Source organism: Bactrocera oleae, chromosome 3, assembly GCF_042242935.1.
Source record: "Bactrocera oleae isolate idBacOlea1 chromosome 3, idBacOlea1, whole genome shotgun sequence".
NCBI classification, from domain to species: Eukaryota; Metazoa; Arthropoda; class Insecta; order Diptera; family Tephritidae; genus Bactrocera; species Bactrocera oleae.
The window spans coordinates 80,509,557-80,529,407 of NC_091537.1; the positions used below are offsets into that span (position 1 = coordinate 80,509,557).

The 19,851-nt window shown below is 31.6% G+C and overlaps 1 protein-coding gene across 14 annotated transcripts in view; it reads left to right on the forward strand.

Moving 5' to 3' along the window:
- The window catches only part of Lar (tyrosine-protein phosphatase Lar), a 781,775-nt gene that overhangs the window by 661,195 nt on the left and 100,729 nt on the right, over window positions 1-19,851 (forward strand). For 10 of the 14 annotated variants that reach the window (XM_070107010.1, XM_070107011.1, XM_070107014.1 and 7 more), the window contains 5 exons: window positions 11,380-11,616; window positions 11,718-11,864; window positions 11,967-12,100; window positions 12,586-12,736; window positions 14,397-14,420. In XM_070107010.1, the coding sequence (XP_069963111.1) occupies window positions 11,380-11,616; window positions 11,718-11,864; window positions 11,967-12,100; window positions 12,586-12,736; window positions 14,397-14,420 (693 nt within the window). The remainder of the gene's footprint in view (window positions 1-11,379; window positions 11,617-11,717; window positions 11,865-11,966; window positions 12,101-12,585; window positions 12,737-14,396; window positions 14,421-19,851) is intronic. The other 4 variants (XM_070107015.1, XM_070107019.1, XM_070107016.1 and 1 more) reach the window with 2 other exon arrangements.

Here is a 19,851-nt window from a genome sequence, read left to right on the forward strand (position 1 = left end):
ACACTTAAAATGAACCTCCCTTCATTTTGTAAGATTTTATAAGGTTATAAATTACATTTTTAGGGAACATATAGAACATACACTATTATTTCACATGAAAAAGCTTTCACTTCAACTTAATTATTTAATAAAATTTTAAATAACAAAGCAGATTATTTAGCTTTAAAGCTTAATATAACAAAGTGGCTTCCGTTTACTTAAACAGTTCCAGTAAAAGTATAAGCGATATTCGTTTATATCTTAGTCGACATAAAGCTCTTATAGCTTAAAAATATCTTTCAGTAAAATGAAGTTTTTAGTCTTAAAAGTTTTAACGAAAAAGCTTCAATAATATTATAAGATATAAGTTCATACTTAAATACTCAGAAAGTACTTAACAGCAAGAGCTTTTAAAAGTTCTTAAAGCTGAAAAAGTTCTTCAGTTAAAAAAAGTTTTGAATAAATATAAAACTCTATTCTTATATGAAATGAGATATGAAAATAGAGTTTTATATATTTTCACTTTGCAGCAGTTCAATGTTTTCCTAAAAGCTTTGAACGCATTTACAAACTATTTTATTACTTATATTTGATTGAAGCCCTGTTGGCTTAACACAGCTTTTTTAAACAAAAAATTAGACTTTTCTAAACAACAAACAAAGGACTTAACTTATGAAGTTCACTCTTTGTATCCTAAATTCAATTTCGAATCAAAAGATTTAAAAAGGTTCAGCAAGCTGCAAAAACCTTCGAAAAAATTTAAATTATGTTTTGATAGAAGTGCTTTAAAAAGCTTTTAAATATATTTTGTTAAAAAAACAGTGACTTATAACCGTTTATTCTTTAAGTCCACCCTTTTAATTTCAAATTCAATTTTACATTTAAGGCTTTAAAAAGCTTCAGAAATTTTCAAAAACCTTCCAAATCATTTAAACTTTAAATTTAATTTTGAAAATAATACTTTAATAACTTTTTTATTGTTTTTAATTTCCATGGTTGTCATAATTAAAACGTGTTCAATATTTTGTTTAATTTAGAGCTTAATTCCGCTTTGCAGTTATGTAAAAGCTCGTCCATAAGATATACATAAGCTCATTCATAAAATAATTGTTTATAAGCTTTTCTTGTGTTTATGTGATTTTAACATATTAATAAATCGCCCTAAAACCTCCTATTCCGCTTGGCAAGATAGTAAATTTACTTTGCAAATTGGCTTATTTGCAAATTAACACTTTATTTTCTCAAGTGTCTAGACTTTGAATTTTAGTAAATAATTCGCAGCTTTCCATGTTTTTTTAAATTTTAATGCTTTCGCTATTTATGTTAAATAAGAGTATTTAAATAATACCTTAAAAAGCTTTTATATAATACTATCATTTAAGTATTATAAGAAAGTCGATATATCATACATCTACATAATTTTGGTACAGAACAAATTTAATAAAATTTTTTTTTAATCAAAATTCACATTTCCCAAAATTTCTACATATTAAATGCGCATGGAATCATTCATAACAATCGCGCGCGTTTTAAAGAGGTCCAACTGTTAATATACCTACCTGCTACCTGCAACGGGGTTTAATTTGTTCCTTTCTGCGCCCATATACACGCAATGAATTTCAATTAAGCAATTATGAATGCGTGGCAAAGCGGCAGGCGAGCAAGCAACACCACGTTTGCCAAAAGCGATGGCAAGTTCGCAGGGTCACTGCACGCGAACCTTGTGCCTCTTAACTAGAAACATAACAGCAATAATAACACTTAAATTTGTAAGCGGAAACGCTATAGACACACGCGGAAAGCATACAACCGGCTGTGGTAACTTTCGAAGTGCTGAGTCCTTGATGGCTGTAGCTGTGGCTACCCGGTGCGTATACGCGACTTTTGCGTATTTTATGGCAAGAAGTAGAGCGAAAATTACGCTAATAACTTACTTAAAGTGTTACTATGATTTTTTTCTAGATAAATGCAATTTACAGTTTGAGCTATGGATTTGAGCTTTTACACACTGCCAATATCGGGCCACAGTAACATATAGCTGTCATACAAACTGACCGATCAAAATAAAGTTCTTGTATGAAAAATATTTTTATTTGCTAAAATATCTTCGCGAAATTGAGTACAAATTGTCGTCAAAAGCAATGCCACAATATTTGTACATATTTTTCAGAGCAAGCCACTATAGCATATAGTAGCCAGACAAACTGATCGATTAAAATCTTATATGGAAAACATTTTTATTTGACACGATATCTTTATGAAATTTAGCATGGATTATTGTCCAAGTCTCCGAAAATATGGTTCAGATATTATATACATATCTGCGTTACGTTTTCAGATTTAATTATACTTATAGTAAATTTGAATATGTATGAGAAATGCACCTGTGAAGGGCATTATAGCTTCAGTTCAGCCAAAGCTTACGTTGTTTCTTGTTTGGAGCAGAAAATTAGGCTTCCAATTAGCGAAGTACTAAAACTACTTTAGATTGCTCATCTTTTGGTCATTTTTTCTTCATATATTGCATCCTTCAATTTGTACAACTTTCACAATGACCATTAAAGTAATAAATAATACTTTAAATGTATGCAATTTATGAAAATACACAGCTCTACACACTTCTTCATCCCTTTTTTAGTAAAATAGCCAGCTAGCGCTTTCTTAGCAGCTCATACCAAAGGAGCCTATTTGTCACTACGCAATTTGTGGCATGCATCACTTGTCACCTTAACACAATTCAGTACATGTTTGACCCACACTGCACACATCTGTGCAAACATATAACTGTATATATATGCACACCACCATCGTCCGCCTTCTTAAGTGACGTCAGTTTAGTAGACATGCTAGTTGCCTTTAAAGCAACCTATAAACTTGCTGTCCTATAGGAGTTGTTTGTGTAATATTTTTGAAAAATTTACATGCCACGTCGTTTGTCACAATTAGTATGTAGGTTGTGTGGGTATACAAAAGACTGCATAAAATTTCATTAAACACCTACACACATTCACACACACACACACGCAAACCAAAATGTCGACAAGAAAACTGTCTAGGCGCAAACAGCCTTCAAGGCAGCAACACGACTCACGTCCAAGCGACCTTTACTGATATTTAGTATAGAGCATAAAGGCCTCTGCGATACTCAGATAGATATATATGCCCTTAAAAATTTCTTTGGGTTTATTTGCGCACACATATTTACATAGTTTTGAACGCATATGGTTATTAAGTATAAAATACATATGGAAAAATACAATCTACAGTCAAATGTTGCTATAAAATGAGTTGCTTACAGGAACGTACAGTTTAGTGGAGTTGTGTGCTAGCGTGACAATACGCCCAAAGTTTAGCATACTTTTAGGCGTGCGAGTCTATAAAATATAACGTCCGACATGCTTTTGGCCGTAAAACTAACAAAAGAGAACTGCTTTGAATTTAACTATAATAACAGTGAAGATTAATACAAGCAGACACAAGAAGCTCAGAAGTGAAACGCAACTATGCAAATGTGACATAACCTGTGACCAACCTTTTTGTGGGCAAAGTGTGCTTAAAATAATGTTTGATAGTGATGATCGAAAAGGAAGGTGTAGTAAAATATTTTTCGAAAGGCATAATAATGGCGAAGAAAGCAACATTACTTATGATAAAGTAGATAGTAGCTGTGATTATGATGACTATGCCGTTGACATAACGCATGATGTAGTGTAGATATCGATCATTATTTAAAGTTCTCATCGTAATTAAAAAGTTCGGCCTGCCTTAAGGCGTTAGTTATTGTTGGCCTACTTTATGGTGATTAAATTACAATTTGTAAAAGGGAAACTTTTAACAGTAAGGAAGTCATGGAAAAAATAATTAAAAATTAATGGTATTAATTAATGGTATACGAAAAATATGATTCTCAAGTATAAGTATATATTATAAAACATGGAATTTTAAGAAGTATTCCGAAATAGTAACGTAGATAAAATTATATTTATTTAAATAAATTATAATAATTTTCATGACCCTCAAGAGCCATCCCAATATTGCCTATTTTTAGGCTATATTTATCTACTGAATTTATTACTTTTGCTATTTATCTTCTAAAAAAATCTAAGTCACAAATTGTACTCAGAACAATTGCTGTCAAAATCTCTTCCATATTAAAAATTATTATAATCCTAAATGTATACTACGAGAGATAAAATATAATGCTATTAACCAACATTTGCTATGAGAGAGTATGCACACTTTTCATATTAACACGTTTTAATCTTAATATTGTTTATTTAGGGGCTGTGTTTCTATTCTAAAATTATTATTATTATTATTATTATATATCTTCTTAAAATATCTAGGTCACAAAATAGTCCTTAAAGACATTCTGTCCAAATCTTTGCTATACTAAAAATGTTATGTATATTATCATCCTAAATGTATACCACGTGCCAAAAGATCGACTGCTAAATATATGCTATCAGAGAGAGTATACACTTTTCACCGGTTACTAGTTTACTAATTAGCCTGGCCTTCTCTCGTCAACAGTGATGCACGCATTCCTAGTAAAGAGAAATCACTTTTACTCACTGCAACTCCTTATCCAACCACATGTTATAACGCCACTTGTAGCAAACAATTTGCGTAATTTACAGCAATTACCTAAAAGTATGCAACATTTTATTGGCAAATTGCAAACAACGATTTCAAAAACACTACTTCACATGCCATAACGATTCAGATGCCACCAACGCCTATAAACAATTTTTTTTCAACGGTTTGCCGTTGCGACCAATACAAACGTTCCACTAAAATTGTGTAGCAATAAAAGTTTGACGCAATAAAACATAAATCAATACAAATTACAACTGACAGCAACAATAGATGAATACATAAATGAAAAAAGCGAACAAGCTACATCAGCAAAAAAATACAACAAACAACAATAAAAATAAGTTGCTAGTTGTTGTAATAGAAACTGAAAATATGCAATAAATTTCTAAGCAATCCAATTTGATGTATCTCGTTAACTTACTGACTCACTGAACAGCAGACAGTTGATGGCATTTTTTCAACACCACTTAATGCCTGAATACACTTGTTAGCTTGCATCTATATATATGTATTGTATATATCATATATCTGTATATAAATTTTTATAACATTTAAATTTTACTACGCCACTGTTGACCGACTGCTTAGCACAACGTCACTTCCTGTGTTGTTTTTGTGTTGAGTCCTCCCAACATTTTTCGGGTCATCACACACCGCAGTTGCCATTAAAATGATTTAGCGCTACAGTCAATGGTCTATTAATTTTTTATCACATTTTTAGTTGACGCTGTCGTTCGGACAGCATGCGTTTTTGCAAAGCTGCCACAAAAAATTAGTTACTGTTCCATGCTTTTAGGCGTCATCAGTTTTTGCAGCAATCAACTTTCGCTGGCGCTTTTGAATAGACAAATACTGGCGTTGTTGGTTTCCATTTTGTTTGCGAAATCGGTGGCAATATATTTTTTTGTTGCAATGAACTTGTGCTCCTGCATATAAAATACCCGTCATTACGCTTGATTGCCTAAAAACAGGCAATAAAGTCAAGTGATGTGTAAATAAATAGTTGTAACATATTTTTTTAAACGGTTGCTACATTTAAACAATAGCTAATATACATGTACATTTTAACATTTTTTTTTAACAACCACACACGTCTTAGTGGTAATAAATTTGATCGGAAAGTGTCATATGAGTTTTTTATGAGATTTCCCAATTAATTATTTTAAATGTTGGTATTTACTAAATTCTGCGTAATTTTAAAGCTGTTATCGGAAAGTTTTATAGAATAAAATATTTCCATAAAATTGTTGGCTTTTATCACTACCATTTGGCAAACCTTAAAAACTTGGAATTACCAGTCTTTAAGGTTTGCCAAATGGTAGTGATTAAGTTACATATTGTGAAATTTAGATATTGATAGCCTGTATCTTAAAAAATATCATAGTCAAATTTTATATGAATATTTTTGACACTTTGACATTTTCATTTCGACGTGGTTATAACACGGACAATATCTGCTATTCCAGAATTTTTTTTTAGGTTTAACAGAGAAAGCCGGAACACTGCAGCAGTGGAGAAGATCATGAGTGTCTCGAAAAATTTAAACATTTTTTTTCAAAAACTTTACAGCTTATTCTTTAATTAGCTTTTACCCTCGGCTTCGCTCGCATCGAATCCATCAAATAAGTATTTTACTTTTTTATTTGGAATTGGCTCGTTCGTTGTCGGATTGAAAATTAATGGATACTGCAAAGCGTCATAAAATTTATGAGTATCAGCTACGCGCTTTAACGCATTATCATGTGCTCGTAACACTATGCCTCGAGGTGAGCACGGGTCACCAGTAACCAAAACAGCAACTTCATTGACCATCGGTGCATTATAACGCCTCTCATGTTCACCACGTGGACTTCGATCAGCATGAATGACAACTTTGCAATTATCGGAAGGCCAGTTGTATATCGCACTTTTAAAAATCTTCACCAAATCATTGTGACTGCGTAACATTTGTTGAATTTTTAATAATATCTCCCTTTCTACTCCATCTATATACTGGCAACGACGATTTACTTCATTTTGTTCATCACCCATAAAATACACCTCCAAAAATGTATGCTGATCATTATTTCCTGGAAATAGTGATCCAATTTGATGATATATTTGTCCTTGTACAGTAAAGGTTGGTGAAAATCCAGGCATTCTTATCACTTTATCAACTCCGAAAGATGTCATTTTAAAGCAAGAATTATACTTCCTTATTTTACTTAGAAATCGTTTTGACTCATCTGTGACACTAAACAAAAAAGTTTTTAAAGGTTCTTCTGGTTCACCAAGTAATAGAAGTGAAACTTTACCAGTACTGCTGCACATTCCAGCAGTTTCATCTTTCCATTTAAAAGCATCACAATACTGACATTTTTTATCCATTGAGCCAATAACAATTAAGGGATGATTAGAATACTCAACTAAAGGATCATATTGAAAACCAATACCATTATTTTTTTTCTTTCATTTTCATTAATTTTTGTTTTCTTTCATTTTTTAATTTTTCGACAAACAATCATATCTGCCAAACTTTTTTTTTTCACAATTCAAAATTTTCAAATTTATTTTACAAACATATAAAATCCTCCAAAATAATTTTTTTAATAATCCTTAAACAATTTTTAGATTTTTTAATAAAGAGTATCCTATGTCCATTCTGACACCTCCAAGAGTATGTGTACAAAGTTTCATCATGATCGGTTAAGTAGTTTTTGCGTGAAAGCGTAACAAACAAACGGAATTTCGTATTTATAATATTAGTATAGATATATATAAATATACCCTTGCACTTTCAAACAAAATTGATACAGTGGTGTTTTAAGCTATCACACAATTCAAATTCCTTGAACTTATTTTGTTTGTGAACTTTTTGCAGCAGCTGCATTACCTTTTGTCATGTGTCGAAAACTTAGAAACGAATTTCAAATAAAACGGAATTGCGTGTGTCAGTGGACGTGTTTGAAAAAAGCTGCTAACCGCACAAACTTTTTCCGTCCTCAGAACTCCAGAGAACACTAGCTTGAAAGAAATCGACTGAGATCAGCAACGTGCTTTTTTATGAATATATTTTGAAGAAGTATTTATTTATTAAATACTTTTAAAAAGTTAATTTACCAAATTTAATGTAGTTGATTTAATAATGGGCGATTTTTTTTTTTAAATGTCTGGATTTCTTTGATACCCTTCGGAGTCTGGATGTGCGGCAGATTTGTCTGCTTAAATAATCCCAAATTCAAAAACCAACGAAAATAATAGATGTGTATAGATGAGTAAAGCTAATGATGAAAGCAGTAATTTAATACAGTTTTTCGTGAATAAAATTTACATTTCAGAGTGACTTTAAAAATCGAAAATATCAAATCGTATCTCTTCGATAATTACCTGACAAATATTTCTAACAAGGTCGTGTAAAAATTTCAAGTCCATCAGTCCAGCCGTTTTGGAAAAAAATTTCTCACTGTAACCAGTGTTTCGAAGAAAAACTGTTTAATGTTTTGATAGCCAATTACACTAAGTAAGAATGAAACAAAGCTATTATACTCCGTTCTGTAGCAACATGTTGAAAGGTTATAAAAATTTCGCTCATATCTCTGAAACCATGTGTTGGCACAATTTCAAATTCTCGGAGAATATACATACTTAAATATATGTAAATGCGATATACTTTTGTATGCAAAATTCACAGTTGGAGATAACCCTTTAAAATAGCTATAAAAAATACCACTATCAGTCATAAAAATGTCATTCCACACAAAATTATATGATTGATTTCTATAGAGAAATAACACACTTGTCCCGCTCACAGTTTCTATGGAAAGGTTACAAAGCTTCTATAAATATTATTAGATTACATGCTAAATTTATTAATAACCTAAACTTCAACCATTTTTAATTTAAGCAAAGTCATAAATATGTTATTTATACTGTCAACACTTTTGTTACTAAAAATCCATAAAGACATATAATTGCCACAGCCAACATTTTCAAAAATACGTTTCACACTATAGTTTTCCGCAAAATTACGCTTTAACGCCGAAATATATGCTTTGCTCTTCAGCGTAGCAAAATTTCACTTTAACTTCATTAATAATTTTACGATGTGTGCGTGTGCTGCTATTTCAACGCCACGCATTTAGCAGCAGTTGGTGGTCACACTTACCAGCTGTGCATTGGCGGTTCATTTTCAAGTTATTTGATCACATATTTTTGCCATAAATTGCCAATATTGCGGTTGACCCGGCCAATATTGACCACACTTTATGTTGGCAAAAAATATTTAATGCACATACAAACACAAACATATAGATAAGTACACTGTAGTGTGTAGGCGACAAGGCAGAAGACCACAAGTGTCGCAATATTTATAAAATATTTCATGCCGCACAAATTATAGTGAATGTATAGAAGATGTTGTTCGTTGTGTATATGTATGTGTGTGTGTGTGGGTTGGTATATACTTTTCTTTCTTGCGGTTCACAAATTGCTGCCAATTTATTAGATAGAGCTGGAAACAGTAGTCAGCTGGAAGTAGCAGTCAGTTTCCTTATTGACTCTTTAAATAATTTTCTGTAGAATTATCATTGTGCAATATATGCTTGTATTATTTATTTAATAACTCACCCTAATGATTTTAGCAATTTCCACTTCATAAATTTTCTTTTTAACTTAAAACACTGAGCCCGCTGTAAATTATGCTTTAAAAATATTTATAACTTCAGCTGTACAAATATCAGTATTAGGGTGGTTCATAGATTTTGATAAAAAGAAATTTATTTTCTATTTTGAGCTTATATAACATGAATCGAAGCTGAGACATACACATTATAGACCACGATTATAGGCGAATAGCACGAGATAGCAAAAGTTATTTACCTTGATCATCTTGAACATAGTAGATGAAATACTTTAGCCATACCCGATTTGCAACAAGTTTTATATCTAATGTTACGTCAACGGATTATCAATAAAGAGTTTAAGGTTTATCAAAATAAGAAGTTGTATATTTGGGGCCGCTTAAATAATACTTACCATGCATGCAAATATATTTGAAAAAAAAGTATAAAAATACTGTACTTCTTTTATTTTGGTATGAAATTGAGTTGTATTAAAACAAGTTTTTTTGGGATATTTAATAACCACCTTGTGCTTTGATGGTATTGGTTCCGATTGAGTGCCTGAGACTGTGAAAACTAAAACGCAATCCTACCTTTGGTTATTGATACTAGAGCAGGATATCTGGATTAAGTGCTTTGGAATACATTTATTCGATTATTTATATACCATCTTAATGCGTATTTGCAAAAGCATATATATGTACTTATATGTTTCAAAAATAGCTTCCAATTACTGCTTTAAGTGCACCATAAAAGTGAAAAAATATGCACTTTCGGACCAGCTTAGTCTATATAAAATTCGTGTTAATTCATATTAGACTTCACTTTACACCTTAAATGCATCATACGAACATAAGCATATATATTTGCTTATTTTAGAGCCACCCTAATGCGTAAATGTAGGCATAAAACACTATTGTTATTTATACATATTCGTAATAAGGGCATATTACGGCATTAAGTGCATCGTGATATTCATCAAATAGGTTATTTAAGCTTTGACGACCACCTTAATGTTTGCATGCATATTCAAAAATTAATTGTTTAATTTATATTTACGTAAGCAACAAATTACTACAGTTTGTTTTATTATTTAAGGGCAACCTTAATATGTAAATTTAAGTATAAAGAGATATTTTAATTTTGTTTTTTCGCATTATCGCCAAATTATTGTATTAAACGTTTCGAAATAGCATACAACCCTGTTTTTTTATTTTTTTAAGTACCACCTTAACGCATATACATTTACACATATACAAAATTGCGTTTTTTCATGTTTATTGATATTAGCCTTCGAAAAGGCTAAACATCTTTTTATTTAATTTTTTAAGGACCACCTTAATGCATGTATGTACATTCATACATATACGACATTTTACAAATTTTATTTACGTTTATTCATATTAGCTTCAAATTACTGCGTTAATAAAATAATGATTATGCCATAAATATTATATGTCGTTAAAAGATTTCACACTCACCTAAACACATTTCAACCACACACCCACTTATATATATACATATGTATGTATGTAAAATACGTAATTCGAATAGCTGCGGAAAAAATAGACATAAATATCTTATCCTCCATACTTTAAGTCCATAAAAATAATGGCAGTGCTGTTGTTCTTGTTTATGGCAGTTGTTCTTGTAAGATCGTTAAAATAATTTAATGGCAGTGTAAGTTCCCCTCGCACACGCTCTGCTTCTCTTTTGTACTCTCTGACATATTTATGACTCGTCTTGAGTCAATATTGAAACATAAAAATTTGTTATTTATTATTTTCTCTCTATTGGTAAGCTTTAAGGCGGGGTAGAGTAAATGATAGCCTTGAAAAGCTTGTGCTGACAAATGAAAATAGACATCAATTTGCTCATACCTTCGGCTCCGTATACCCTAAAGTATGTATGTATGATGACACATACTCACAGTTCGGGTTGAAGTGGCGTTAAGGAATGCAATTTGAGTTGAGAATTTCGATTAGCTGTTAATGGTGCTTAATGTGGCTGAAGGAGTTTGACAAAATTATAGCGCCATTGACTTGAGCGAGACTTTTTCTTCTTCGTTCAATATTTTTTTCATGGCTGAATGCTTTTCTAGAGCAATACTTAACATAAAGTAATATTTATAAATCGCAACCTCTCAATTTTTTAGCCTAAAAATTTAACGCACAACATTTTTTATACGATTGCCTACTTTTAGGTGGCTTACAAATCGAAAACAGTCGCGAGGAGGATCAAGGCAAATACGAATGTGTCGCTGAGAATTCAGTTGGCACAGAACACTCGAAAGCAACGAATTTATATGTAAAAGTACGACGTGTACCGCCCACATTTTCACGTCCACCAGAGCCCATTAACGAGGTGATGTTGGGAGCAAATTTGAATTTATCCTGCATTGCGGTGGGCTCACCAATGCCACATGTAAAATGGATGAAAGGTGAGAACAGCGAGATTATTTGTGGTTGAAATTAAAAAAAAAAAACACAAAAGAAGAAAAACAAAAAAATATAATATATTAAATTTTTTTCCTGCTTTCAGGCGCCCAAGATTTAACACCCGAAAACGATATACCCATCGGTCGTAACATTCTACAACTAACAAATATACAACAGAGCGCGAATTTCACCTGCATTGCAGCTTCGTCTTTGGGTCAAATTGAAGCGACGGCGATGGTGAAAGTTCAATGTAAGTTGTGCGAAAGTTCTTATGTTGCTTATTTTATAATACTGGTGGTTTATGTACTTGTACAACCAATAACTTTGCTGTTCTATTTTTGTACGCTTATAGCACTTCCAGCTGCTCCAACAGACGTGCAAATCTCAGAAGTCACAGCGACCTCAGTTCGTTTGGAGTGGTCCTACAAGGGACCCGAAGACTTGCAATACTATGTAATACAGTACAAACCAAAAAATGCAAATCAGGTAAGATGGAAATAAGTGGCGAATTTTGAAGAAAAAGACGTCTAAAAAACTTATGCTGTACTAACATCAACAATCAAGCTTAAAGCTTTATTTATTTAATTTTATTTATTTTTACAATCGAAAGTCATGATTTAGATGTCCATACAAACTTACGCCATTGAGCATTCGACCAAAATCTCCAAAGGCGTTATTAATAAAAATTTAGTGGTTTGGTAACAAGCTTTCATTTCAAAAAAGCTTTTGACTAAAACCTCGAAAAAAGTCTCAATAAAAAATTTAGTTGTTTGGTAACAAGCTTACATTTCAAAAAAGTATTTCTTTTGGTAAAAAGCTTTCATTTTCAACATGTTTATTGTGAGCTTTTTAATTTGAACTCAGACAAAATATACCGTAATTAAATTTACAACTGAACTGATTACTTTATACAATATATCAGATCAAAAATTATATATTCATCAATCATTTTTACCTTCTACATTTCCCAGGCTTTTAGCGAAATTAGCGGCATCATAACAATGTTTTATGTTGTGCGAGCTTTAAGTCCATACACTGAATATGAATTCTATGTGATAGCGGTAAATACGATCGGACGTGGACCGCCATCGAAACCAGAGACTTGTACCACTGGTGAGACAAGTAAGTAAAAAAGACATTAATGTAATGATTATATAAATAAGAAGGATACTTTATGTATTAAAAAAATATATATACAAAATCCCGAGCAAAAAACTTAGATAATTAAATATGTAAAAATGATGGAAATTATAAAAAAGCTTAGCTTTTATGGAGACAATTTATTAAAAATAGAAGCATCTATTAAAGAAAAATAACAAAATTACCGATTTTCTAAGTTGACAGCTTCGTTGAAAGCTTTATTGGAACGTATTTAAAACTACTCGAAAGATTTTACATCTATAAAAAGAAATTATTAGATATTTCATGAGAGCTTTTACGCTTTTAATGATTCTTAGTCGGTGGTGAGAAGTAGGAAGCAGTATTAAAAATTGTGTAGATTTTTTATATTAGATAACTCTTTTGTAGATAAAAAATTTATACACAAAATCCCGAGCATAAAAACAGCAAAAGTGCTTAAATAATTGTTAAAGGAAAAATTATGGAAAAAATAAAAAAAAACCAGCCTTTATGGAGAAAATATATCAAAATTAAAAGCACACACAAAAAATACGAATTTAAAATAAACAATTCCCTAATTGGTTGAAAGCGTTGCCTTTACGAAAAATGTACAACTAGTTTTCTGGTACTCTCTAACTTTAAGTTATTTGAATTAGGAAAGCGCACATGAAAACTTTAAGAATTAGAACATGATTAGCTGCCTAGCTATTTAGAAAACCTTTGAAGTATTTTAAACATGAAAGCACACATGAAAGCTTTAAGCAATCGAACATCACTTGCTATCACGGTCTCACAGTTGACTTGTAGATTTAGACTTCAAGTAAGAAACTATGTAAAAAAGTCTGCAGATCACTAGAATTACGAAAGCTTATTTAAAAGCTTTATTTAATGGAAAAGTCTTAGCTGGAACAATCTGACAATAGATTTACAGATTTGAGCTTTATATGTATAGGGAACTTTGCATAAAAACTTTAGAACAATTGAATTATGAAAGCTCATATGAAAACTTTAATCGATATATCATGAGGTGTCAGCACAATTTCAAAGTAGATTTGTAGATTTAGGCTTAAAATATATTAAATAACTATGTATAAAATCTTCAGCAAATTTTGTTTATAACTAAAAGCTCAGATAGGTGACGCTTTAATTTAGTTAATCTAAAAGCTATTTTAACTCATTTGTATAAACACATTTTATATATCATAAGTATTGTATATATATAAATATATATGTATTTTTGAAAGAGCTTTTTAAAGCTCTGCCAGTTATTAAACAAATTCGCTTTGAAATGTCATTAATGAATGCATTTGTTTCTTCTTCTTCTTCTCTTTTCAACTCTCTAACTTATTAACATGCTGTCTTTTAAAGGATTTTTCTAACAATTTTTTATTGTATTTAATATTAGTTTTTCGTTGTTTGTTTGTTACCTAACATTAGGTGAACTTTTTTGTTCGTTATCCTAAAAAAAAGCTTTTGTGTTTGAAGTTTTGAAAGTTTTGCCGTTTTTTTTTGAACGTGTTCTAGCTACTCAAATCAATTTCTCTTTCTCTCTGTTCCCATTTGGTTTTTGTGTTTTCTCATTCATCGCTCGCTATCATGGACTAACAACAACAACAACTCAAAATATATGATATCCTAAATAAACTAAAACGAAAAATCATAGGCGATTTCACATTCGGAGGTGCAAGTAAGTGCAATTTTCCATACTAACATAAAATATTTAAAGCAAAAACAAAAAACATCAAAGACATTTTTCATGCATTTAAATTAGAGGAGCTTGATTTTTTGCTTTAATTTTTAGTTGCAATGCATAAAAGCACGTTTAAGCCATAAGTGCTTAAGTTGATCAAGAGTTAGTTTGATATGTACAAAGCTGATGCAAACGATGTTGAAATTGAAATAAATTGAGAATACGTATCCGTTATAGTTTCCGGTGTGTAGCAGTTGTGTATGTGTGTGTGTATGTGTGCTTGTGAATATCTTTATACCCTGAACGGGTTATAATAAATTTGCCAAGAAATTTGTAATTCGCAGAAGGCACGTCAGAGACCCTTCAATATATATGTATGCATACATATGTATATATATATATATATATATGATCAGCATGATTAGCTGAATTGATTTAGCCGTGTCCTTCTGTCAGTCCTCCTGTATATACGCGAACTGGTCACTCAGTTTTTGAGATATCGCTCTGAAATTTTGCATACATACATCTTTTTCTTCCTTATAAGCTACTTATTTGTCGGAACCGCCGATTTTGGGCGACTATAGCATAAGCTGCGCTACAAACTGAACGATCCAAATCAAGTTCTTGTTGTTGGCAAACTGTTTTTATTTAACAAAAAATCCTCACAAAACTTAGCATGGATTACTGCCTGAGGCAACGCTATTATATCAGAATAAATTTTTCGGATCGGGACACTGTAGCATAAAGCTGCCATACAAACTGAACGATAACAATTAAGCTCTTGTATGAAAAACTTTTTTATTTGACGAGATATCCCCACAAAACTTGGCAGCGATTATTTTTCAAGGCAGTGCTTACATATATGATGGAATTTTCCAGATCGAGCCACTATAGCTGTCATACAAACTGAATGATCCAAATCAAGCTCTTCAGTGGAATCTACTTTATTTGTGAATGGTTTTTAGCGTCGTTGCAACCGCAGTTAACGTTTTTTTTTTGTGTTTTTAAGTATTTTTGTGTGTATGTGTGATAGCAGACATTACTGCCCCTGAAAGCATGCTATAAAACGTTCAACGATATCAATCGCGCCTTTTAAGCTGTAATTTTCACGACGGGCAATCAGTTGGCGGAGTAACGGTATGCAGGAAGTACGCTCACACACACTCACACATGTATGCAATGAATACATGTGCAAAGTGTGGTTATAAAGCGGTACGAATGCAACAAAGAAAAGTAGATAAAAATGTATAAACGTTAAACAATTTCAATAACAATCGAATAAAAGGCGTTACGAGTGTGAAAACCAACACACAGACATTGCAGAACGAACAGCACATTGCATGGCATAAGTGAATTGCGCTGCATTTTTATGCGCACACAGCACATGCAGACATATGCCTACATACATTCATATACTTTTAAACGCATACACATGCATTTCTGTCGAAAGTTTTCCGCACCTGCCAAGCGGAAAGGTAAACGTAAAATTTAACAACTGTGTTTTTTTTTTATTTTTGTTGTAAAAAATATTAAGGAAAAAATATTTAAATGCGAAAAAATGTGTATAAGAATTCACTACCGCCACGTTTCAACTATAAAACACAGGCGGCTTTACATACATACTTTCCAATTTTCATAGCATGCTTTTTGGTGCAACAGCGCTGTCAGCCAGCGTGGCCAGCTGCTGCCGCCGCCTTTATTGACGCATATCACAGCGGAGTTGTAAAAGCGCAACAGCAGCAATGCAAGCTAAATTTCAGTCGTGAAACGCAAAATTTAAAAAAAAATATGCTTTTGAAAAATTTCAATACGCTCTCACATATTGTTTAAACTATTATAAAATATTGCCGATATGTCGGCGCAAAACACATAAAGTGTCTTTGTGAACTTTTACACTTCAATATTGTAGACGGCGCGAAACAAACCGGAAGTGTTATTGGCGTTAGTCGCAAACAAAGCAGTTTCACAACTGTGAAGCAAAGCAATAAAGTAGAGGATTTAATTCAGCTGATGTTTTGGTTTTTTATACAAAATATTGCTTTTAAAAATGCTATAAATGTAGAATGTAGCAACGTTCTATAAATAAATGTGATATTTCGCAAGGAATTCAAGTATTTTCATGCTAGGCTCACGACTGGGCTTTGCTTAGTTTCTAAATTAACTATAGGAATGTGTTGAATCGATCTATGAAACTGAACAAATTTCATAGATTTAAACTAATATTATCTCTCTAATATTTGTACGACTATCTATTTATGATATTCAGAACGACTCTTATCATTTTACTGTAATATTAGTGCGATAAAACGATCTCACAATATCTATCTACAGAGACAAATTAACAACCCCAGTGGCTCAAGACCTCATGACCTTCACAGAAATATTTTCATATTCTATAAACTAGACTCCTCATAAATCATGCGTTGCAATATTTCTTATTACTTTTTAACAGTAAGGCGTAAAAAATATATAAAAATCTTTAAACTCAGAATTGTTATCTGCATTTAGTGTTCTTGCAACTGGCTTTAATGGCCTACCGCAAAGTAAAAATCTATTATAGTATCCAACGCAAGCATAATAGCCACTATAATCGAGTAGCATGACGCGATAATTAATGTGTTTAAGATCAATTTAAAGAAGCCTCTCATTATAAGAAAAACAAATATAATTATCTTCCTGCCTTTCTAAAAATATTTTGGTATAAATCATAACATTTTTACGATTTTACGACTACTCTCGGAGTTTTACTATAACGATTTGCAGCTAAAATGTACTGAGTTCAAATGTTAATTAAAAACACATAATAAATTATTAGGCAAATTTTAAGCCTCTCTAGACTTTTATCTTATATATTAAACAGATCTATATATTATACTATATTTGTGATCAGGCATCACAATGCATGTAGAGATTATCGAAAAATATCGAGTGGCCGACAAAGCATATACATTACATTGTTATGCGTATTACAGACATGAATGGGTGCAAATATACATACATGTGTATGTGTGTTGCTATAAACTTGTATATTTTTGAACATTTATGTGCGTAATTGCACAGCAAAGGCGAAACTTTAACAACGAAAAAAAGCCAAGCAAACAGCCAAAGTAAAGTAATCGAAGCAATTGTGAGAGTTGAGCAGCTGAAGCAACAGCATCCGTACAGCAATACTCAAACCAACAACTGCAGACACAAATACAAGCTTATAGACTGCAACTAATGTGCAGCAAGCAACATATGCACGTAGAGAAAGGCACGTAACGCCGAGTACGACGGTCAAAGCAAATCCATGCATGTAATACATATGTACATATATGTGTATATATGCATGTGTGTGGTGAATTGCACTATGATTTTATGTGGCAGCGAACGTCGGCCGACATCAAGTGCGCAATTTTATTGGCACAATTATCCTTATCGCTCGCCGATGCTGTTGTCGTAGCTGGTAACAGTAGGCGTAGATATGTATTGAATGAATATTTATATGTTTGTATATATTTATATATTTGCATTTTCTGCTCCTTCAATTTTTTTCCTAGTATGTGCATTAGGGTAGTCACAAATAAAAAAAAAAAAATCGAAAAATTAGACAAAATTAAATAAGATTATTTATAATGATATTTTACGAATTCCACAAAATATATAGGTATATACAATAATATAATGAATTTATGAGTTTTGTAGGCCAACTAACTTTAGGTGCGTCCAAATAAATATTAATAATAATGCGCTTGAATTTATCGAAGAATTAATTACATTTATTCAATATTTTTAAAATTCTGACAATAAATTATCATAACGCTTTTGATATTTTTCAAAAATAAATGAAATATTGATATGAAAAGTATTATTGTTTTTAATTTTGCCTCATTAGAAGCTCATATTTTTATTAGTAAGAGTTAATATTATTTGTTTTTTAAACACTAATTTCAGTTAGACTTTTTTACTCAAAAACTTTTTTAGTGAAATAGATTTATTTATTTAAAACATATATACTATACCCTGCACAGGATATTATTTGCCACGTTTGTAACACCCACAAATAAACGTTGGAGACCCTAAAAAATGTATATATAAATGATCAGCATGACGAGTTGAGTCGATTTAGCCACGTCTGTCTATATATACGCGACAGAGTTTCTCAGTTTTTGAGATATGGGTCAGAAATATTTCACACGTTCATTATAACTCCACAAAAAGCTCTTCATTTGTCGAACCGATGATATCGGACCTTTGTAGCATATAGCTTCCATGCTACATACAAACCGATCGCTTAAAATCAAATTCTTGTATGAAAAACTTGCTTTATTTTACAAGAATCTTCATGAAATTGGTTCAGTTTATTGTCGACAATAATATCCTATAGCTGCCGTACAAAATAATCGAACAGAATCAAGCTCTTATATGGAAAACTTTTTAGTTGTAAATGATGAAGGGAAGGTTAACGTTTTTTCTTATTTTTAATATTTTTAAAGCACTTTAAAGTAAGAAAACAAAATTTAATAAACTTCTTCGACGCGATTAATAATTGAAAATAAATTAAAAAGTAAAGCAACAATTAGCATTTCTAATATTGATTTTAATGCTAGGTTGAAATTTTCTTTTTAATTCATGCGAAAACATTACAAAAAGTTTGCGTTTCCATATAGAATACAACATGAAAGCTTTAAAGCTGTAGTGGTAGAAAAATGAACATCACCAAAAGCATTAACTCGTATCAACTGGTTCTAAAAATAAAGAAATCTTTTGATACAAAACAATTACAAATATTTTTCATTATTCCCTTATCTGCTATTGTCTAAAAAAATTTTTGGAAAACGTTAGAAGTTTAGAAAAAAAAAATTTTATTTAATTTATAATTTCCGACCACCCTAATGTACATTTCATAATCACCAACCAAGTATTGATAGCAAAGCATGCATTTCCGTTCAGTCGTTAACTGCATCTCTCATTCTCCCACATATACCAGACACACCATACAGCGCTCTCACTGTCATCCAAACGTTAGATCAAACGCTCCTCCTGCCCATCTTATACGCAAATATACAAATTCGCTCAACTTTTCTTTGACATGCATGCTACTTAAGCATATCGATTTCCTTCCGCTCCTCTGCCACTCATCCCTCTTACTCTGTTTTTAGGCACATAAGCTGCTTGTCTGTATTGGTGTTTTGCGCTTAAAATTTTCGTTCGATTTTATGCTTTCGTTCCTCTGCTGTTTCGGTGATTGCATTTTGATTTGTATTTCAACATTTTTGTTATTATTGTAATCTATAAATTTGCCTACAATGTTATTGTCGCTGTTTTTGTATTTTTTTCGCAGTTGTTTGTTACACATTTCTTTGTTCTCAGGTTTTTTGTCTCTCACTGCTTTTTTCTGGTCTTGTATCATCGCTTATCTTTTTATAACTGTGCATAAACTCGATAC